The 15672-nt window shown below is 37.5% G+C and overlaps 2 protein-coding genes across 8 annotated transcripts in view; one reads left to right on the top strand and one right to left on the bottom strand.

Annotated features, from left to right (window-relative positions):
- The window catches only part of KRIT1 (KRIT1 ankyrin repeat containing), a 45698-nt gene extending 39327 nt beyond the window's left edge, over positions 1–6371 (bottom strand). Inside the window, exons 1-2 of one of the 2 annotated variants that reach the window (XM_081971480.1) lie at positions 6244–6371; positions 640–763 (exon numbers count right to left, since the gene is read on the bottom strand). In XM_081971480.1, coding sequence (XP_081827606.1) covers positions 640–744 — 105 coding nt within the window. In that variant the 5' untranslated portion in view covers positions 745–763; positions 6244–6371. Of the gene's footprint in view, positions 1–639; positions 779–6243 lie in introns of both variants that reach the window. The other variant, XM_081971479.1, reaches the window with a different exon arrangement.
- A 30-nt stretch (positions 6372–6401) lies between these two features.
- The window catches only part of ANKIB1 (ankyrin repeat and IBR domain containing 1), a 49617-nt gene continuing 40346 nt past the window's right edge, over positions 6402–15672 (top strand). For 2 of the 6 annotated variants that reach the window (XM_081971476.1, XM_081971478.1), the window contains exon 1: positions 6402–6750. The gene's annotated coding sequence lies outside the window, so the exon portion shown is untranslated. Of the gene's footprint in view, positions 6829–15672 lie in introns of all 6 variants that reach the window. The other 4 variants (XM_081971477.1, XM_081971475.1, XM_081971474.1 and 1 more) reach the window with 3 other exon arrangements.

Raw genomic sequence — 15672 nt, forward strand, 5'->3', positions numbered from 1 at the left:
AGGCGTGGAATTTGAGCCGAACGAGCCCGCAGCAGGGCAGCAAGAAGAAGCGCGACATGCAAGACGATCTCTGAGTGCAGGGAGGCTTCCCCAGCAGCGCGGCTGCTGCGATCATCACTCTGGCGGCGCGGTTGCAGCAAATGGGACTTCAAAGGCTGGTGCCCTTCGGACAGCGCGGTGCGGCAATCAAAGGGCCTGAGGACGAACCTCGTAGGCTGGCCGAGAAGGCTATTAGCTGCCGAGGCAGCGAAGCCTGAAAGAAGTGAAGCCTCATAAAGGCTGTTAATCTCTAATTCAGCGAAGAAGGAGCCCAATTGTAAGTAATTTGAGGAGGAAGCCAATTGTTGAATTTTGAGAAGGCCTTTTTTTTTTTAAGCAAAATAAGAAAATTAGCAAAGAGAGATAGGGAGACACAGCTAATCAAAGGATCGACTGAGTCTATTTCTGGGAAATAACCTCATGGGCATGTCTTTAATACTTGTAGACCCAGTCGTATTGGATCCTGACGGAGTCAGACCCATGCCTGGATGATGTCTCCAGCTACTTGGAGAAATTATGGATATATTGATAGCTAAATGTAATTATTAGTAATTATAAAAGTTGTTTTCATTGAAGTCAACCCCTGCCCCCTTATTTTACCTCATAGGATTTAGCACGATATTCCCGAGAATTGAGGCTTGCAGTATTCTTTGGACGAATGACAGCCATGTAGGCTTCTGTTATGGTTTCTGGATTTCCCATCATCTGTTGTTAACTTTTCTTACTGGAAAAAAATCAACTGAAAATAACAATTCAATTTAGAAAACAAGGTTCCAAAAACAGCAATGTTTCAATTGCTCTGTCCTTCTTTGTCTACATGAATATTACATGAATCATATGCTTGCAAATCATATGCAAAAGGAAACTGTCTCTCTGTGGTTTCTAAAGCTAGGCTGTTATCCTTTTTAAGATAAAGTTTGCAGTTTGCAACAGATGTTTGCGAACTAACTACACAGATTGGAAAGATTTAAATGCTTTCATTTTTGATATTGCTAGACACTCGAGGGGAAAAGACTGAATTACTTCCCTTCCTATAAAGATACAAAGACTGCACTCTTCTATATAAGTATTTATTGCAAAAGGCGGATATCTGAAATTCTCTATGTGCTGTATTTCTGCAGTCAACCTTTCTACTTGAAGTACTTACTAAAGCGAGCACAAATTTCATTATGATTACGAAAGCTGATTTTCATACGATGCTTTCAATATCGAGCTACAAGCTTCCGATACAAAAATATGTGGGCAAAAATAATCAGTCCTATGTTTATTTATAGGTACTATATGCAAGTCTGAAATTATTTATTATAATATTCTGATCTCAAAAGTCAAAGCAAGTTATCTTTTTAAAAGATTATAAATGAACTATATATATTGTACCAAAGTACAATTTTTAACAGATCAATCTTATTTGGATTTTTCTAACAAAATCTTGTGGAATTTTAAAATAAATATTTATTATGGCATGATTTTGTAGATCTGTTTTATTAAAGGCATGACACTTTTCACCAGCTTACAACTGTAAGTACAGAATGGGTTTTCAACCATTGATTTATAGACTAAATGTTTACATTGGTAAATCTGGGTTCATGCAAATGAACCCTAAATTTGCCTAATTATGATTTATAAGTAAATATCTGGTTAGATTTACACAAAACACAAGCCAAGACTCAAAAGTTCCAACTCCCTTTATTGGAATCAGTCCCTTCTACCTGTTACTGACAAAAACAAAAATAAAAAACCTGGAGGCATATCTTTTCACTATCTTACGATAAAGAACATAAAAGCTGTTATGTGAGATCAGAACAGTTTTCTAGGGGTGACATGATAGCAGTGTTCCGATGTCTCAGAGGCTGCCACAAAGAAGAGGGAATCAAGCTATTCTCCAAAGCAGGGTAAGACAAGAAGCAATGGGTGGTAACTAATCAAGAATAGAAGCAACCTAGAACTAAGGAGAAATTTCCTGACAGTTAGAACAATTAATCAGTGGAACAACTTGCCTCCAGAAGTTGTAAATGCTCCAACACTGGAAATTTTAAAGAAGATGTTGGGTAACCATTTGTCTGAAGTGGTGTAGGGTTTCCTGCCTAAGCAGGAGGTTGGGCTATAAGACCTCCAAGGTCCTTTCCAACTCTGTCATTCTAATAGCAAAAATCAAAAATAGGTTTGACTGCTTTTAAATCTTAGAAACCTTTACAAAATGTCAGACCTATCTATTTCAAATGATGATCTTGGTCCCCATTAAAAAAAAGCACAGTGAAAGCCAGGATCTAAATTATTTGGTTTTGCCTTAGCTAACTGAACCATAGTTTAATTGAAAGACAAAACTATCCATTTTTGAAGGTATACAGAGTTGAAACTTTTTATTCATCAATTTCTTCTGGCAGTCTACCGTTACTGTTTCTCGACTCCAGAAAAGATATTTCAATTATAAAAAACATGGGAGAAATTGCCATTTATAATGTTTTTTTCCTCTATATTTGTCAGTAGGGACTTTCCCCCCATATAACTGACAAAAGGTTCTTGTTAGCAATGTGTCATACGCCACATTTTAAAATGACAAAGGGTTGAGATTGAGTTTATTAAGTTCTTTAGGAATGCTACCATAATAAATATGTAAGCACGTTTTGACCTGTAGCTCAACCATAAGCTGCTTTATATGGTTTATATTATTTTGTCCCATTGCTGGGCAGTTGCTATTTTGTACTTTTATATCAACCAATTATAGAGAATTAAGAGTTAAAGCTACATTAAAAAAGTATTAACAAATATAAATAGAGAGAGAACACTATGAGACTACTTTATAGACTGGTTAGAAACTGATGATAAAAGCTCCCCCCTCCCCTCCAATGTAATTGTGGCATTTATTTTGTGGACAAAAGCTCTACATCAAAGCAAAATTTCCATTCTGGGTGGTAGAACAACCATTGTCGTTGACTTACAAATGTTCATTTAGTGACTATTCAAAATTACAACAGCACTGAAAAAAGTAACATGATCATTTTCATAGTTAGGATCTTTGTAGCATTCCCATGATCAGTTGATCAAAATTCGGATGCTTAGCAGCTGGTTCATATATATGACCATTGCTGTGACCCGAGGTCATATGATCATCTTGGGCAACCTTTTGACAAGTAAAGTCAATGGGAAAGCCAGGTTCATTTAACAACCAGGTTACTAACATCAATTGCAATGATTCTCTTAACAATTGTGGCAAGAAAGGTTGTAAAATGGGGCAAAATTCATTTAAGGAATGCCTCACTTAACAACAGAAATTGTGGACTCAATTGTAGTCATAAGTTGAGGACTTCCTGTATTATCAATATTTTTATTTAGTTGTTTTTTTACTCCGGGCAATTGCAACTGTCCCTGCAGTTTTCTTGGCAAATTTTCAGAAGTGGTTTGCTGCTTTCTCCATCCTAGGGCCGAGAGGGAGTAACTTAGCTTCATGCCTAAGGTGGATTTAGAACTCATGGTCTCCTCCACCAACAGGCTGCTATCAAGATTATAGTGCTGCAAATTTCCTTAAGAATGGAGGCTTACAGACTGCAAGTACAAGGTCATAAACAGTGTTATAAAAGAGGACTCCCTATAGATACAGCACACAATCATTCTCCGAGATTGCCTGGACAAGTCCCTACAGTTTTCTTGACAGCGCTTTTTGTTTGTTTGTTTAGTTGTTCGCCATCACCTCTTTCCTACGGCTGAGAGAAAGTGATGGGACTTCTGCTGGCTTTATACCTAAGGTGTAAATCCCCTGGTTTCTAGCCCAATGTTTTAACTACTTACACCAAACTGGCACTCTGTATCTTCTTAGTAGAAATCAGTAACTGAAGGTTCCTGGGTGCTTTCTGAGTGTGCTTGTTTTCTTGCAGACCCAAAGATGCTTTTTAAGGAGGCAATTGGACTTTGTTTGTTTTGTCCCATTCCTTCCATTCCACACTGTCCTGTCAGAGCCGAAGAAGCTTCTTGGATGAGAAGCGAAATATCTTGAAAGAAAAAACAAGAAAGTCCAATTGCCTCTTGAAAAAAGCACCTTTGGGACAATCATGACCTGGATGACTGAGAATCTCTACAGACTTTTTTTGCAGACCTTTCATTACCCAAACTAGGTAATGTCATCAGTGCTGAAAGGGCTATATTAATCCGAACACAAATATGTGTGTGCGCGCATGTTCGTATTTATACACACACACACACTGCTATGTTCTATAGTTTTCCTCTGGTACGTTGCCGGGGGGGGGGGGGGCTGTCCTCGCTTCTGATTGGTTACCTGACAGCTGGCATATATAAAGAGCTGTCAAACAGGGCTCAGTTGTTGCCATTTAGCTGAGACACACGTATTGCGAAGTGCCGCATTTGGCAACCTCTTAGCATTAAAACTGTTAGCATTTTGAAGTCCTGGCTCGCCTCCTTTTGTCCACCTGCGATCTCCCTAGCAAGAACTTTGGCGACGAGGATGGGATGCTGAGGTGGAGCCCAGGCAGAGCTGATAAGAGTCACTATCACAAAGCCGAGTCACGAGAGCTTAATTTCCTCAGTGGAATCACTCAACGAGAGGTTGAGTGAAGTCACAAAACCTACGAGGACTGCAGTCTGATTATCAACTGAGCCAACAAGTTACCTCAGAATGGCTTCCATGAACACGTTAGCAGTTTTTAACGGGGCCACAGAGACCTGGGACTCATATATTTCCCAATTTGAATGTTTTTTAGAAGCCAATGACTACACCACGCTATCTGAAAACCGAAAAAAGTCATGTTTTCTAAATTTGTGTGGCACGGAGATGTTTAATATTGTGGGGATGCTAGTGGCTCCCCAATCCGTACACACTGATGTGAGGTTTGGCCCCATAAACTGGCAGGAGGACATTGACAAATACTTATTGTGGCAGGATGCCACCCTTTGCACCATGACCAACAAAAGCCCGACTGAGTTGTTAATGGGTAGACGAATAAGAACCACTTTGGACCGCCTCCACCCAGAGTATGCCCTTGAAAGCCCTTGGACTCTCATAGCCAGTTAGGGGGTTCAACTTGGAAGCACCAGTCTATGCCAGAAATTACACTGGCCATCCCCTATGGTTGCCGGGCATAGTTAAACAAATCACAGGGCCGTGCTTTTATATAATAGCGATAGAGGATGAAAAGATTTGGAAATGCCATATTAATCAATTGAGGGCTAGGCAAGTTACCCCAAATATAGCAGCGCAGCAACCACACCAGCTAACCTTGCATACAACCCTAGCCGAGACTAGCAAACGGAATTTACGATCTTGTTCTTCTTCCCCCGAGAGCTTCAACGCTACCATAGGGATTCCAACCATGGCCTTACCTGCTTTTCCCAGTGACATTCCAGCATTGCTGAATTCCAACGTGTCTAAGGCGTCATCGGAAAACAAGATGGCGCCGTCTCTGGTTAATCCAGAAGCTCTGGTGAGCCAACTACCTACTACGGCTGCCGAGAGCACACTGAGAAGGTCAGGGTGGGTCTGGCGCTGCCCTGGCTACTTGGAAAATTACGCAATCGTATTCTAGGTGTGAAGGAGTGCTACTTTCTATAGTTTTCCCTCTGGTCCATTGACTAGAGGGCGCTGTCCTTGCTCCTGATTAGTTACTTGTTTGACAGCCTATATATATAAAGAGCTGTCAAACAGGGCTCAGCTGTTGCCATTAGCTGAGATTGCGATGTGCCGCGTTTGGCAACCTGTTAGCATTAAATCTGTTAGCATTTTGAACTCCTGGCTCGCCTCGGTATGTCCACCTGCGTTCTCCCTAGCTAGAACATATACATACATATATTTATATATAGAGTATCACAGAAGTGAGTACACCCCTTAACATTTTGTAAATATTTAAGTATATGTTTTCATGTGACAACACTGAAGAAATGACACGTGTATGTGCATGTATACACATACAAACACACACATATATATCCTGCACGCAGTGATTTCTAGAAACAACACCTGCTCGTCTCAGTGGGAAAGACCCATGCATCCCAGATGCGAAGACTGTCCAAGTGGTCCTTAAGATGACCGCCGACTTAGGGAGGGAGGGAGCCGCAGAGGCTTTTGACTTTTATGCCAACCAAATGCTCGCCGATTGGCTCCCTCAACGAGCTTCTCTGCAGCGGGGCTCAAAGGGAAGGAGAGCGGGATAAAACAACGGAGCGCTCTAAGCTTTGGAAACTCTCGCCTTTCCTTACCACGGAGCCTTGGAAACTCTCCAGACAGAGACGCATCCTTGAAGCCCGGGTTTCGCTTCTCTCCGCCGGGGCCCCGCCTTACTCCCCACCCATTTAGCCGGCACTAGATCCGGTTCCCGTACGGCTCCAGCGGCCGATAAAGGTTCCGGGTCGGAGGCCTGATAAATGGGCGCCGCCGCTGGCCGCGGGAGGAGCAGTCGCCTTGTTGTGGCTGCCCGAGATGGATCGGCTTGAGTTGCGACTGTGAGGGCCGGTCGGAAGAAGAAGAAAGAGAAGGGGCCGCTGAGAGAAGAGAGACGCGGGCGGGCTCGGCGATCCTGACGGGCAATCCCTGCCGCCAGGGCGGAACAAAAGCGGGCAGAAGAGACGCACCGGAGCGCCCGCTCCGATCCTGACCCGGCTTCGTTCCCCGCATCTCCCGATTGCCATCCCCGTGGAAGCCGGCCGCGGCTGTAAACCTCCTCGGCGCCTGGAAAGCAGGCCGATCTCCCGGGAAAAGCGAGCTCGGTAAGCTCGATAAGCGGGGCTGAAAGGGAGACGGGCAGAGAGGTTGCCTCAGAAGCGCTGCGGGGTGGAGGATGGAAGGTGAGAGGCGCCCAGAGCAGGTGTCTGTGTGGAGGGGGAGCGTTGCTGAAGGGAACGCTTTCCTTCTGCCGTCCCCGGATAGGCCTGGGAACCGCAAAGCCTCGGTGCCCCTGATGCCGTTTGTACCAGAGGGATGTCTCCCTCCCGTTCCACAGATACTTTCTCAATGCCCCCTTCGCTGTAACTGACGCCGAGAAGGGGACGCTCAAGGCCGGGGAAAGACTGCAAATCTCAGCAGCCGCTGATTAACCTGGAGGGTTTAATAAAAGACTGGCGAGGGGAATCTTCACTGCCTTTCGAGGCCATCCAGGGATGGCTTGGAGGCGCCTGTGGCACCAGGGAAGGCCAGGGGAAAGGTGGGAGATCCAGGAGGGTTGGAAGAAAGTCCGGTTTAGAAAACGCGGAGCTTCAGCTTTTGCCTTAGAGGCGTTTGGCTGAGCTTTCCAAGCAGCCGGGGTTGGAACCCGTCCGGACTATTATCGTAGGCAGTAATCCAGAGGAAGGGAAAAACGCTTTATTTGTGGAAAAACGCTTTATTTTTCAATGTCAGTTTAGCAGGTAAAATTAAGATTTCCAATCTATTTTGGCAATTTTTAATATAGGATGGACATGTTTTAATTGATTCTAATTAGCAACGAATTGAAGGATATGGCCTTTTATAAGGAAAGACATGCATCAAATTAGAGTAGCAGAAAGTTAATTTACTGATTGATAATGGGCTGCTGTCTGTATAGGGATTGCTCAGAAATTATTATGTAAGGGGCTAGTGTAAAGTGTTTTCCAGTTCTCATTCCCACTTCTTTCTTACAATTGGCAAGGTGACAAATTCAATTTACCTGTAAACTTTGAATTTTCTATGCATACAAATTTTCAAAACAAACAAATCTAATTTCTCCTTGTAGAATGGTTCAAGAAAAATCTATTATTTCATTTTTTTTGTTTCATTCTATTTCCATTGACAGGATTGAGATTGTGATTAGAGCTATCCTATTTTTATTATAGATCTACTTTAAGTATGCCCACTGTTTATAGAAACAGCTGTTAGACGTGAATGTATTGAATGAATGAATCCAACATATTTGGTAGCATTATTTTCCACAAACACAGTCTTAGGTCAGCCCCTTAGATTTTAATCACTTAGACATTTGAATAGGATGTTCCTAAATTTAAAAGCTGTGTTTAAGTTCAGATAGTAAATCTGTGAAATAAATGTTCAACTAGATAGCAAACCAAAAACGGACAGTAGGAAATTATAGCTAAAGGTGTGGGATTAAATTAAACCTTTTGTGTGGTTAAATCAAAGAAGCCTTATCTGAAAAGCTTGAGAAATGAAAATGTTTTAGAAATTTCCAACAAAATTGAATAGCTGTTAAACATAATTGCTTTTTAATTAGGTAGTTTCCAAAGAAGAAACTATATTACACATTTGTCTAATCAACATATCTTTATCCAGTTATGAGTATTTCAGCAAAAAATTCAAACTATAGCTGATTTTAAAAAAAGCAACAAAGGTGCAGCAGACTGTAAACTAATCCTTTTTATGAGATGGTATAACATTAGAAAAGACAACTAAAACAACAAAGCACTTTTATGCAAAAGAAGACTCAGATTTATTCCCTATTACCATAAAGCGGAAGCTATTGAAGTTTCAATAAGGAGTTGATTGTTGGGAAAATTTTCCTGAATGATAGGTATAATTAAGCATATACCTATACCATGAGATTGCGGGGAATTTGGCACACCTTGGCAACTGAACAACAACATATTATGTATATCCATATACACCAATGGAAGTGTTAATTGCCTCTGCACTGGACATGTTTGAGCAACTGATTATGTGCGTGCAAGTGCCAGCTTATTGCAATTGCATTCACAAGTTAATTCTATAAAATTCTATAATTTTATTTCAAACCAGCTCAAGCTTAAGTTTATTTATTGTGCTGATTTGGTTTTGATTTTGAGTTACTGTTTTACTACTCTATTTTTCTGTCTTTTAATATTCTATAGCAGGCAGAATCTTTAGGGACTGAAATGGGCAGAAATAAATAAAATCTGTTGGGAACCATTTAGTATGGATCTCGGACCTTAATGATGTTGGACTCAGAAGTTCATATGGCCTTTCCAAGTCTTTGTCTCTAATATAATTTCATAAATAATTCTGAACCAAATAGTGTTGTTTCTAATACTTTTTTAAAAAAAGTAAGAAAAGAGGAAAAAAATGAAAAAAGTGAGGGAGGAAAACAATAGCTAAGCCAGACAAATAAATCAAATATTTTTTACAGACAAATTTAATTTGCATATGTGTCTGTGTATGTGTTTGTATAAACGATTTATATTTCTTTTGTAATTTCCAAAATTTATAAAGGAATCATTACTTTTTAATGAAGACTGAATAAAAGAAGATGATGATTAATGTTTACAAACTAGGCTTTTCAAAAGATCACTGCCCTCGAGTTTCAGCATATTGGCTTGGATAATTGAAAATTAAGCACTTTGTTTTGCTTAAGATATTTTTAAAAATTAAATATGAACACCTTCTATACTTTGTGTTTCCTTAAAGGTACTATTTCAAAGCATCAAAAATAAAAGCTATAAACAAATGCCTTTCTGATAGTGTTTAAAAGACTTTAGTAGTTAGAAGTGGCTGCTTTTGCTTCATTCTCCTGGAATAGATTATTAATAAAGCTATTAGAATGCAGAAGATCAGAGCTGTCCTTTTAGTTGAGTCTTCTTTTAAAGAAGTGAATCATATGACATAGCAGACTCATAAACAGTGTGCACTGTTTAGCATGGAAGACGTAATACACAGTTCTTCTTACCCAAAGCATATGCTGATAATAGTTAGCTATACTGTTGACCCAACCTAATACAGACAGAGTAAAAAACTTCCTTTTTCTATGATAATAAACATGATGGACTTTGAACTTGGAGGCTTTATCTGTTTCATGCCAACCAATGTGGAAAAAAATAGAATTGAGTACCTGGATAATGGATAAAAAATGGAAAAGATGCATCTTTACAGAATTTTTTCCCTCACAATTGTTGCTTTCCATGTTTTGTTTTGTTTTTTATTACCAACATCTTGAAAATATATCAGCATTCAATAGCATGGTATGTTTTCTTAGCTTTTGTTGTATAAAACACTGGATAGCTTTAAAAAAAATTAAGGTAATCTTTCTGTTTTAAAAGTATATTTATCAAATTGTTCAACTCAAATCATACCAACTTTTCAGAAAATTCAGAATTACTATTTTTAAAAAGCACAAAAACTGTTTTCTAATAAAATTTGATTTTTGAAACTAATGTTTGGTTATTTGGCAGTCAGATGAACAAATGTATTGAAACTGTGGTTCTGTCTCCTCAAGTTTATTGGACTGCATTGAAAAAGTACTGGTACTTGCATTCAGGAACCCTTTTTGTAATTATTACAAAGTCTAAATTGTTTTCAGATAGTCCTCAACTTACAGCCACAATTGAGACCAGAGTTTCCATTGTTAAGCAAGGCAATTATTAAGTGAGTCATACTTTGACCTTTTTTGCCATGGTTATTAAACAAGTCACTGCATTTGTAATGTGAATGATGCAGTTGTTAAGCGAATATAGCTTTGCTTGTTCAGAAGCTGGCTGAGAAGGTTGCAAAAAGTGACCAGATGGTCCCAGGATGCTGCAGCCATTCTAAATACATGCCAATTGCCCAAATTCTGACCATGTAACTGGGGGGATGCTGTGACCAGTTTTTAAGGACCACTTAAATCCTTAAAGGATCATTTCTTAAGTGATCAGTTAAGTCATTTTTTCAATGCCATTGTAATTTCAAATGGTTGTTAAATGAATGGTTGTAAGATGAAGACTACTGGTTTTGAATCTTCAGTTTAGTAATATAGTGCTGACTGAAAATGGATACTTTCTGATTAAGTGCTCACAGGCTAATAATTTAAATATGGTGGTCTGCAAACTGCATATTTGAAGCTAAAAGTTCTTTTCACCAATAAATGCAGTGAAAATCTCCTGATTTATAAGATAATTCAAATTACATATCCTGCTTTAGACTATCTAGACATTTACAGTTAGAATATAAAATATGCACAATTTATTTTTGTAAACTCTAGTGTTTTGATCAGAACATGAGTTAAGCATTACAATTTCTATTTTGAAATACAAAATATACTAGCATTTTCAGACTTGCTAGGATTCTTATTTAGAATGAAAGATACAATTGCTAAGAAAATTTATTGAAAAAACATCTCTGATCTCAGCAGCCATCCTTTCAGCTGAAGAAGTATTATATCATTAAAGTAGTGGGTTCCTGAAATTTGAAATGGTTTGTTGTATTTTTACAGAATAAATATGTTCCATCAAATAAATTGCAATCAGATTAATATACCTACATCAAATTTGTACAATTTAGATGATTCCAAATTGTTTGAAATTATTTTGGACTGAATATCTACAAAACCTTTTTCAGTGCTTGCAGTTTTTCTGGATATTTTTGAGTGTGATACAGTGGGTACAATAATATGTTTTCCAAAGGATTTTTGTTTTCAAAACTAACAAGTGATAATACAAAAATCCCATTTTTCTTAACTAAAAAGATACATATATTTCCCCTATATTTAGTGATATTTACAAAGTTAAATCACTCTGGAGTGTCACCTACTGATCCATTCGAAAATTATTTAAACTCTCTTAATACTTCCAGATTTAGCATTAAGTTAATGGAGATTCCTTTATTGTTGGAGGTAAAAAAAGCATAGAATACATCTTTGGTGTACTTTTAGTACTATATAGATGTTTGTTTCTATTTCTAGAGGCAATCTGATAGCACAATAAAAAATAAACAGCTTTAGTACATTATTATTTATTGGGCTTGTATTCTACTTTTCCACCAAGAAATGTGTTGAGCAGATTAGTTTATAGTAAAAAAAATAAAAACAACTCATATAATACAATGACAAAGATATCTTAAAACAATAGTTCGATCTGCATATAAATCACATGCAGATATATTTATAAGAACATTTTTAACAGGTTTGGTAGTCAGAATATAAAATGTTTTGGATTTGAAAAATTCAGAGCAGTTTCAATGTTTTAAAGTCGATACAAAAGATATGATCCAAAGGTATTTTTCCCACTAAGCTTAGATTTAGCTGTTTTGAGAAACAGCTCAGTATTCTGGGCTGTTCTGGGCATTGCAACTGAATTTTTGTGTTGTTACATGTGATTGTTTCTGGTTGTTGTTTTGTTTTAAACGTTTAAAAATGTTTCAAGCCTTGCTAGTATAGCAGCAGGGACTGTTCAAGTCCTTATGATAATGGGCTAGACTGGATGGAAAATAGTGCTGAAGTAAAAAGCAGCAATTATTTGAGTATAGGGCTAAAGAGCAGCTATGGATTTTGCTGTAGAAATAAATTTATTTCATTAGATTGATTAACTGTTAGTGCTAAGTGCAAAAACCATTACTGGTTGGTTTATTTTTGAGCATCGTATTTATGTATGCACTTCATCTTTGCTGCTATGCCTCCTTGAGATTCAGGTTACGTTTGAATGCAGACTTTGTAGGCTTATTACTAATCACCCAATCTAGAGAAAAAGTGGTCAAGGAAATAATTTTCAATAAAAATTCTAAAACTCCTTATAGGGGACCACAAAGAGCAATTGAACTTATTGTGAAGTACATTTCAGAACAACAGGAATGGATTAAACATTTCTTCTTCTAAGTAGAAATCACAACTTCTTCCTGCCCATTGGAAGAAACCTTTCCCCTTTAGTAATTCATTAACTTTAACCAATGTATATCTTTAATAGATATTTCACTATAATAACAATGATATGCCTTTGGCAAGAATAATATAGACAATGGAGAATAACATATAATACTTAGGCACAATAATTTATATTTCAACTCACGTTTCTTAAGGATATATCTTCCTCCTCTTGGCTGAGCATTCTAGGTAAGTATATTCTCTATTAAATGTGTAATTTCCTAATTCCAAATTTAAGAAACAAATAATCCATTAACCTTTTGGTGTTCGACCCTAACAAGTAGTCACATATTATTGATCAAAGAGTGATGCTTTTTATCCATTCAGAATGGAACCTAAGTTGGTACCTGCCTACATAATTTATTTGCTGCTAGCCCCATCAACAGCTATGCTTGTAGGGACTTTTGAAGAATAACTAAATAGGGCAGTTGTTAAGAGAGTACTACCTTATATATGTAATTTAGAAATGTTCATGAAAATGAAAAGCATAGAACTCAGAACAAAATAGCGTTGAAAACAATTCAATGCCACATAAACTCTAATGACTGCATGTACAGTAGTTTTCTTGTCAAATGTGGACACAATATTCCAATTGCCTTCTTTGCAGAAAGTTTTTTTCAGCTCCCTAAGGTGCTTTTTTCAAGTGGCAACTGGACTTTCTGGTTTTTCTTTGAAGATATTTCGCTTCTCATTCAAGAAGCCTCTTCAGTTCTGACTGGATAGTGAGGAATGGAAAGATTTATGTTCCTTTATTTTATAAATTTATACAGCTCCCTCGTTTTGCTTATGGTCCTAGTAGCCGCCTATCCAATTACTACCTCGGCCTGATCCTGCTTAGCTCCTCAGCACTGATGAAATGAGTTAAATCTGATGAAAAAGCATAAAGAACGTCTTCAGAATAAGGTTAAGGGAATTTTTCTCCAGGAGTCTGGGAGAAAATTCATTTTCATTGTTAAGTCTCTATTTGCAATTGGATAATTTGAAATGTTATGACATTTTAATACTTCTTAAAAAGTATTTGCTTAATGGATGAACTAGCTGTTCAGGTTAGTTAGTTTTTTCTGAAAGGGAAATACTGTACTTAGTGTCATCCTTCTTGAGTTCCCAAGTGATACTGCTTGGCAACAGCAACAACAGCACAAATTGAAGTTAATACTTGGTAAGAGAATGCATCTTATAGTTGCTAAATAGCTCTCAAATGTTTTTTCCACTTTTGTAGTTGTACACTAATATTTCTAAATCTTTTTTTGTGCTCTGAAGTAAAGTAATTATAATCTGTGTAGTTTTCCTATGCAATGCCAATAAATTGCAGTGAAACTGAATTCTGGGTTACATTCACAAAGACATTTATGTTATTTCATACTTCAGTATAAAAAGCAACTATAGTTATATAACCAGTTTGAAATAATTTCCTGAATTTAATAGTTTTGATTATATGAATGTTAGATTTCCTTTAAATGTACCTTTAAAGCAAATGCTATCATAATAGGGTTCAAGAGTTATTTATTTCCCTTTTAGTAGAGATAATTGGTGCTATTTTAAAGCATAGTCAAGATTTTATCTATTCATTATATTTCAATTTTATTAATTGTGGATAAATTCTTGACAGAGTCTGACAGTAACACTTCACATAATACAGCACACCTTTTCAAATGACAACGGTAATTGAGAATAGAAGATATATTGACCTTTTTTGATGTGCATATTTTGCCTTATTAAGCTAGAATTGCTTTCATTGATCACAATTTTTTGATGCAGATAAAACATAAAACTGTACCTGATAGTTTCTAATTTAATTGAGCTCATGGCATGGATTTGAGGGATAGCAAAACATTTACCCATACCCTATTAAGTTGAACTGGGTCATTACGTTGATATAGTAAATGGAGATAATTACATCATTTTGAGATTTTCATAAAGGGAAAACCATAATTTTCATACAGTTTTGTGATAGTGTATACTATGTATTTGTCTACTCTCTACTATTAAACTATGTTTAACTCATTCAGTGACTCTTCAAATGTATGACTGCATCTGTGATTGATAGTTATGAGCAGACATTGTACTTACAGATGTCATATTGTCTTGCAATTCTGTGATCACAATTTATGATCTTCCCTTCTGGCTTCTAACAAGTAAAGCCAACAGGAATTGGAAATCAGTCATGTGAAGGCCTCACTTAATGACCCAAACAATCAGTGGTGGGTTGCCAATTTTTTTACTACCGGTTTGGGTGTGCTTGCAACACTTCTGCACATGTGCAGAAACATCCCAGCAGGTGGGCAGAGCCTCCCACTGCCGCTACTGCCGGTTTGCCTGATCCGGGCAAGGAGCAACCCACCTCTGCAAACAATCCTCGCTTAACAACAACAGCCAGAACTGCCAGAAATACTGTAAATGAGTCAGTCACAACGTTTTTTAACTTATGACTGTGTTACTTAACAGAGTAGCATTGTTAACAAGGACTACCTCTAAGGTGGGAATAAAGTTCATCAATCTGCTCTTCTCCCTATCCTTTAAGTACCTTTAGCTATTATCTTAGTGTTTAAATGCTTCATACTGAAATGAAGTCTCTTTTACCTTATTAAATTTTATGCCCTGACAGGAAATACCTTTAAGTAGCATGATCTGATTCTATTGCTTCATTGTAATGTAAAAACTGAACCATATATTTATAGGACCTTGTTAGCAACATCCTATAAATCTTTGGTTCAGCTTTTACATTACAATGTAAAAACAATTACTCAATATATTTCTTAATATAATCATAATGGTGATTCCAACAAATTATATTTATTCTTTGATAATTTTTTGGTTTTATACACAGAGTTGCTCTATGAGGGAGATGGGCAGTCTATAAATTTGATTGATTGATTAAATCCCATGTAAAAATAGTGAAAGGGAATGTCGGGAATATTAGCTTCTCTTTTGGCACAGGACCATAGTTGAGTATTGTCTACGTTTTCAAGCTTTGCTTCCTTGCTTTCCAGTCTAACCTGCTTGTTGTTTAGTTTCCTGCCAGCTCTTCAGCATGGATCAGATAGGAGACAGTCTTGATAATGACTGTACTTTATTAGCTTAG

The sequence above is a fragment of the Natrix helvetica genome, assembly GCF_964273705.1.
Source record: "Natrix helvetica genome assembly, chromosome: Z".
Classification (NCBI taxonomy): domain Eukaryota; kingdom Metazoa; phylum Chordata; class Lepidosauria; order Squamata; family Natricidae; genus Natrix; species Natrix helvetica.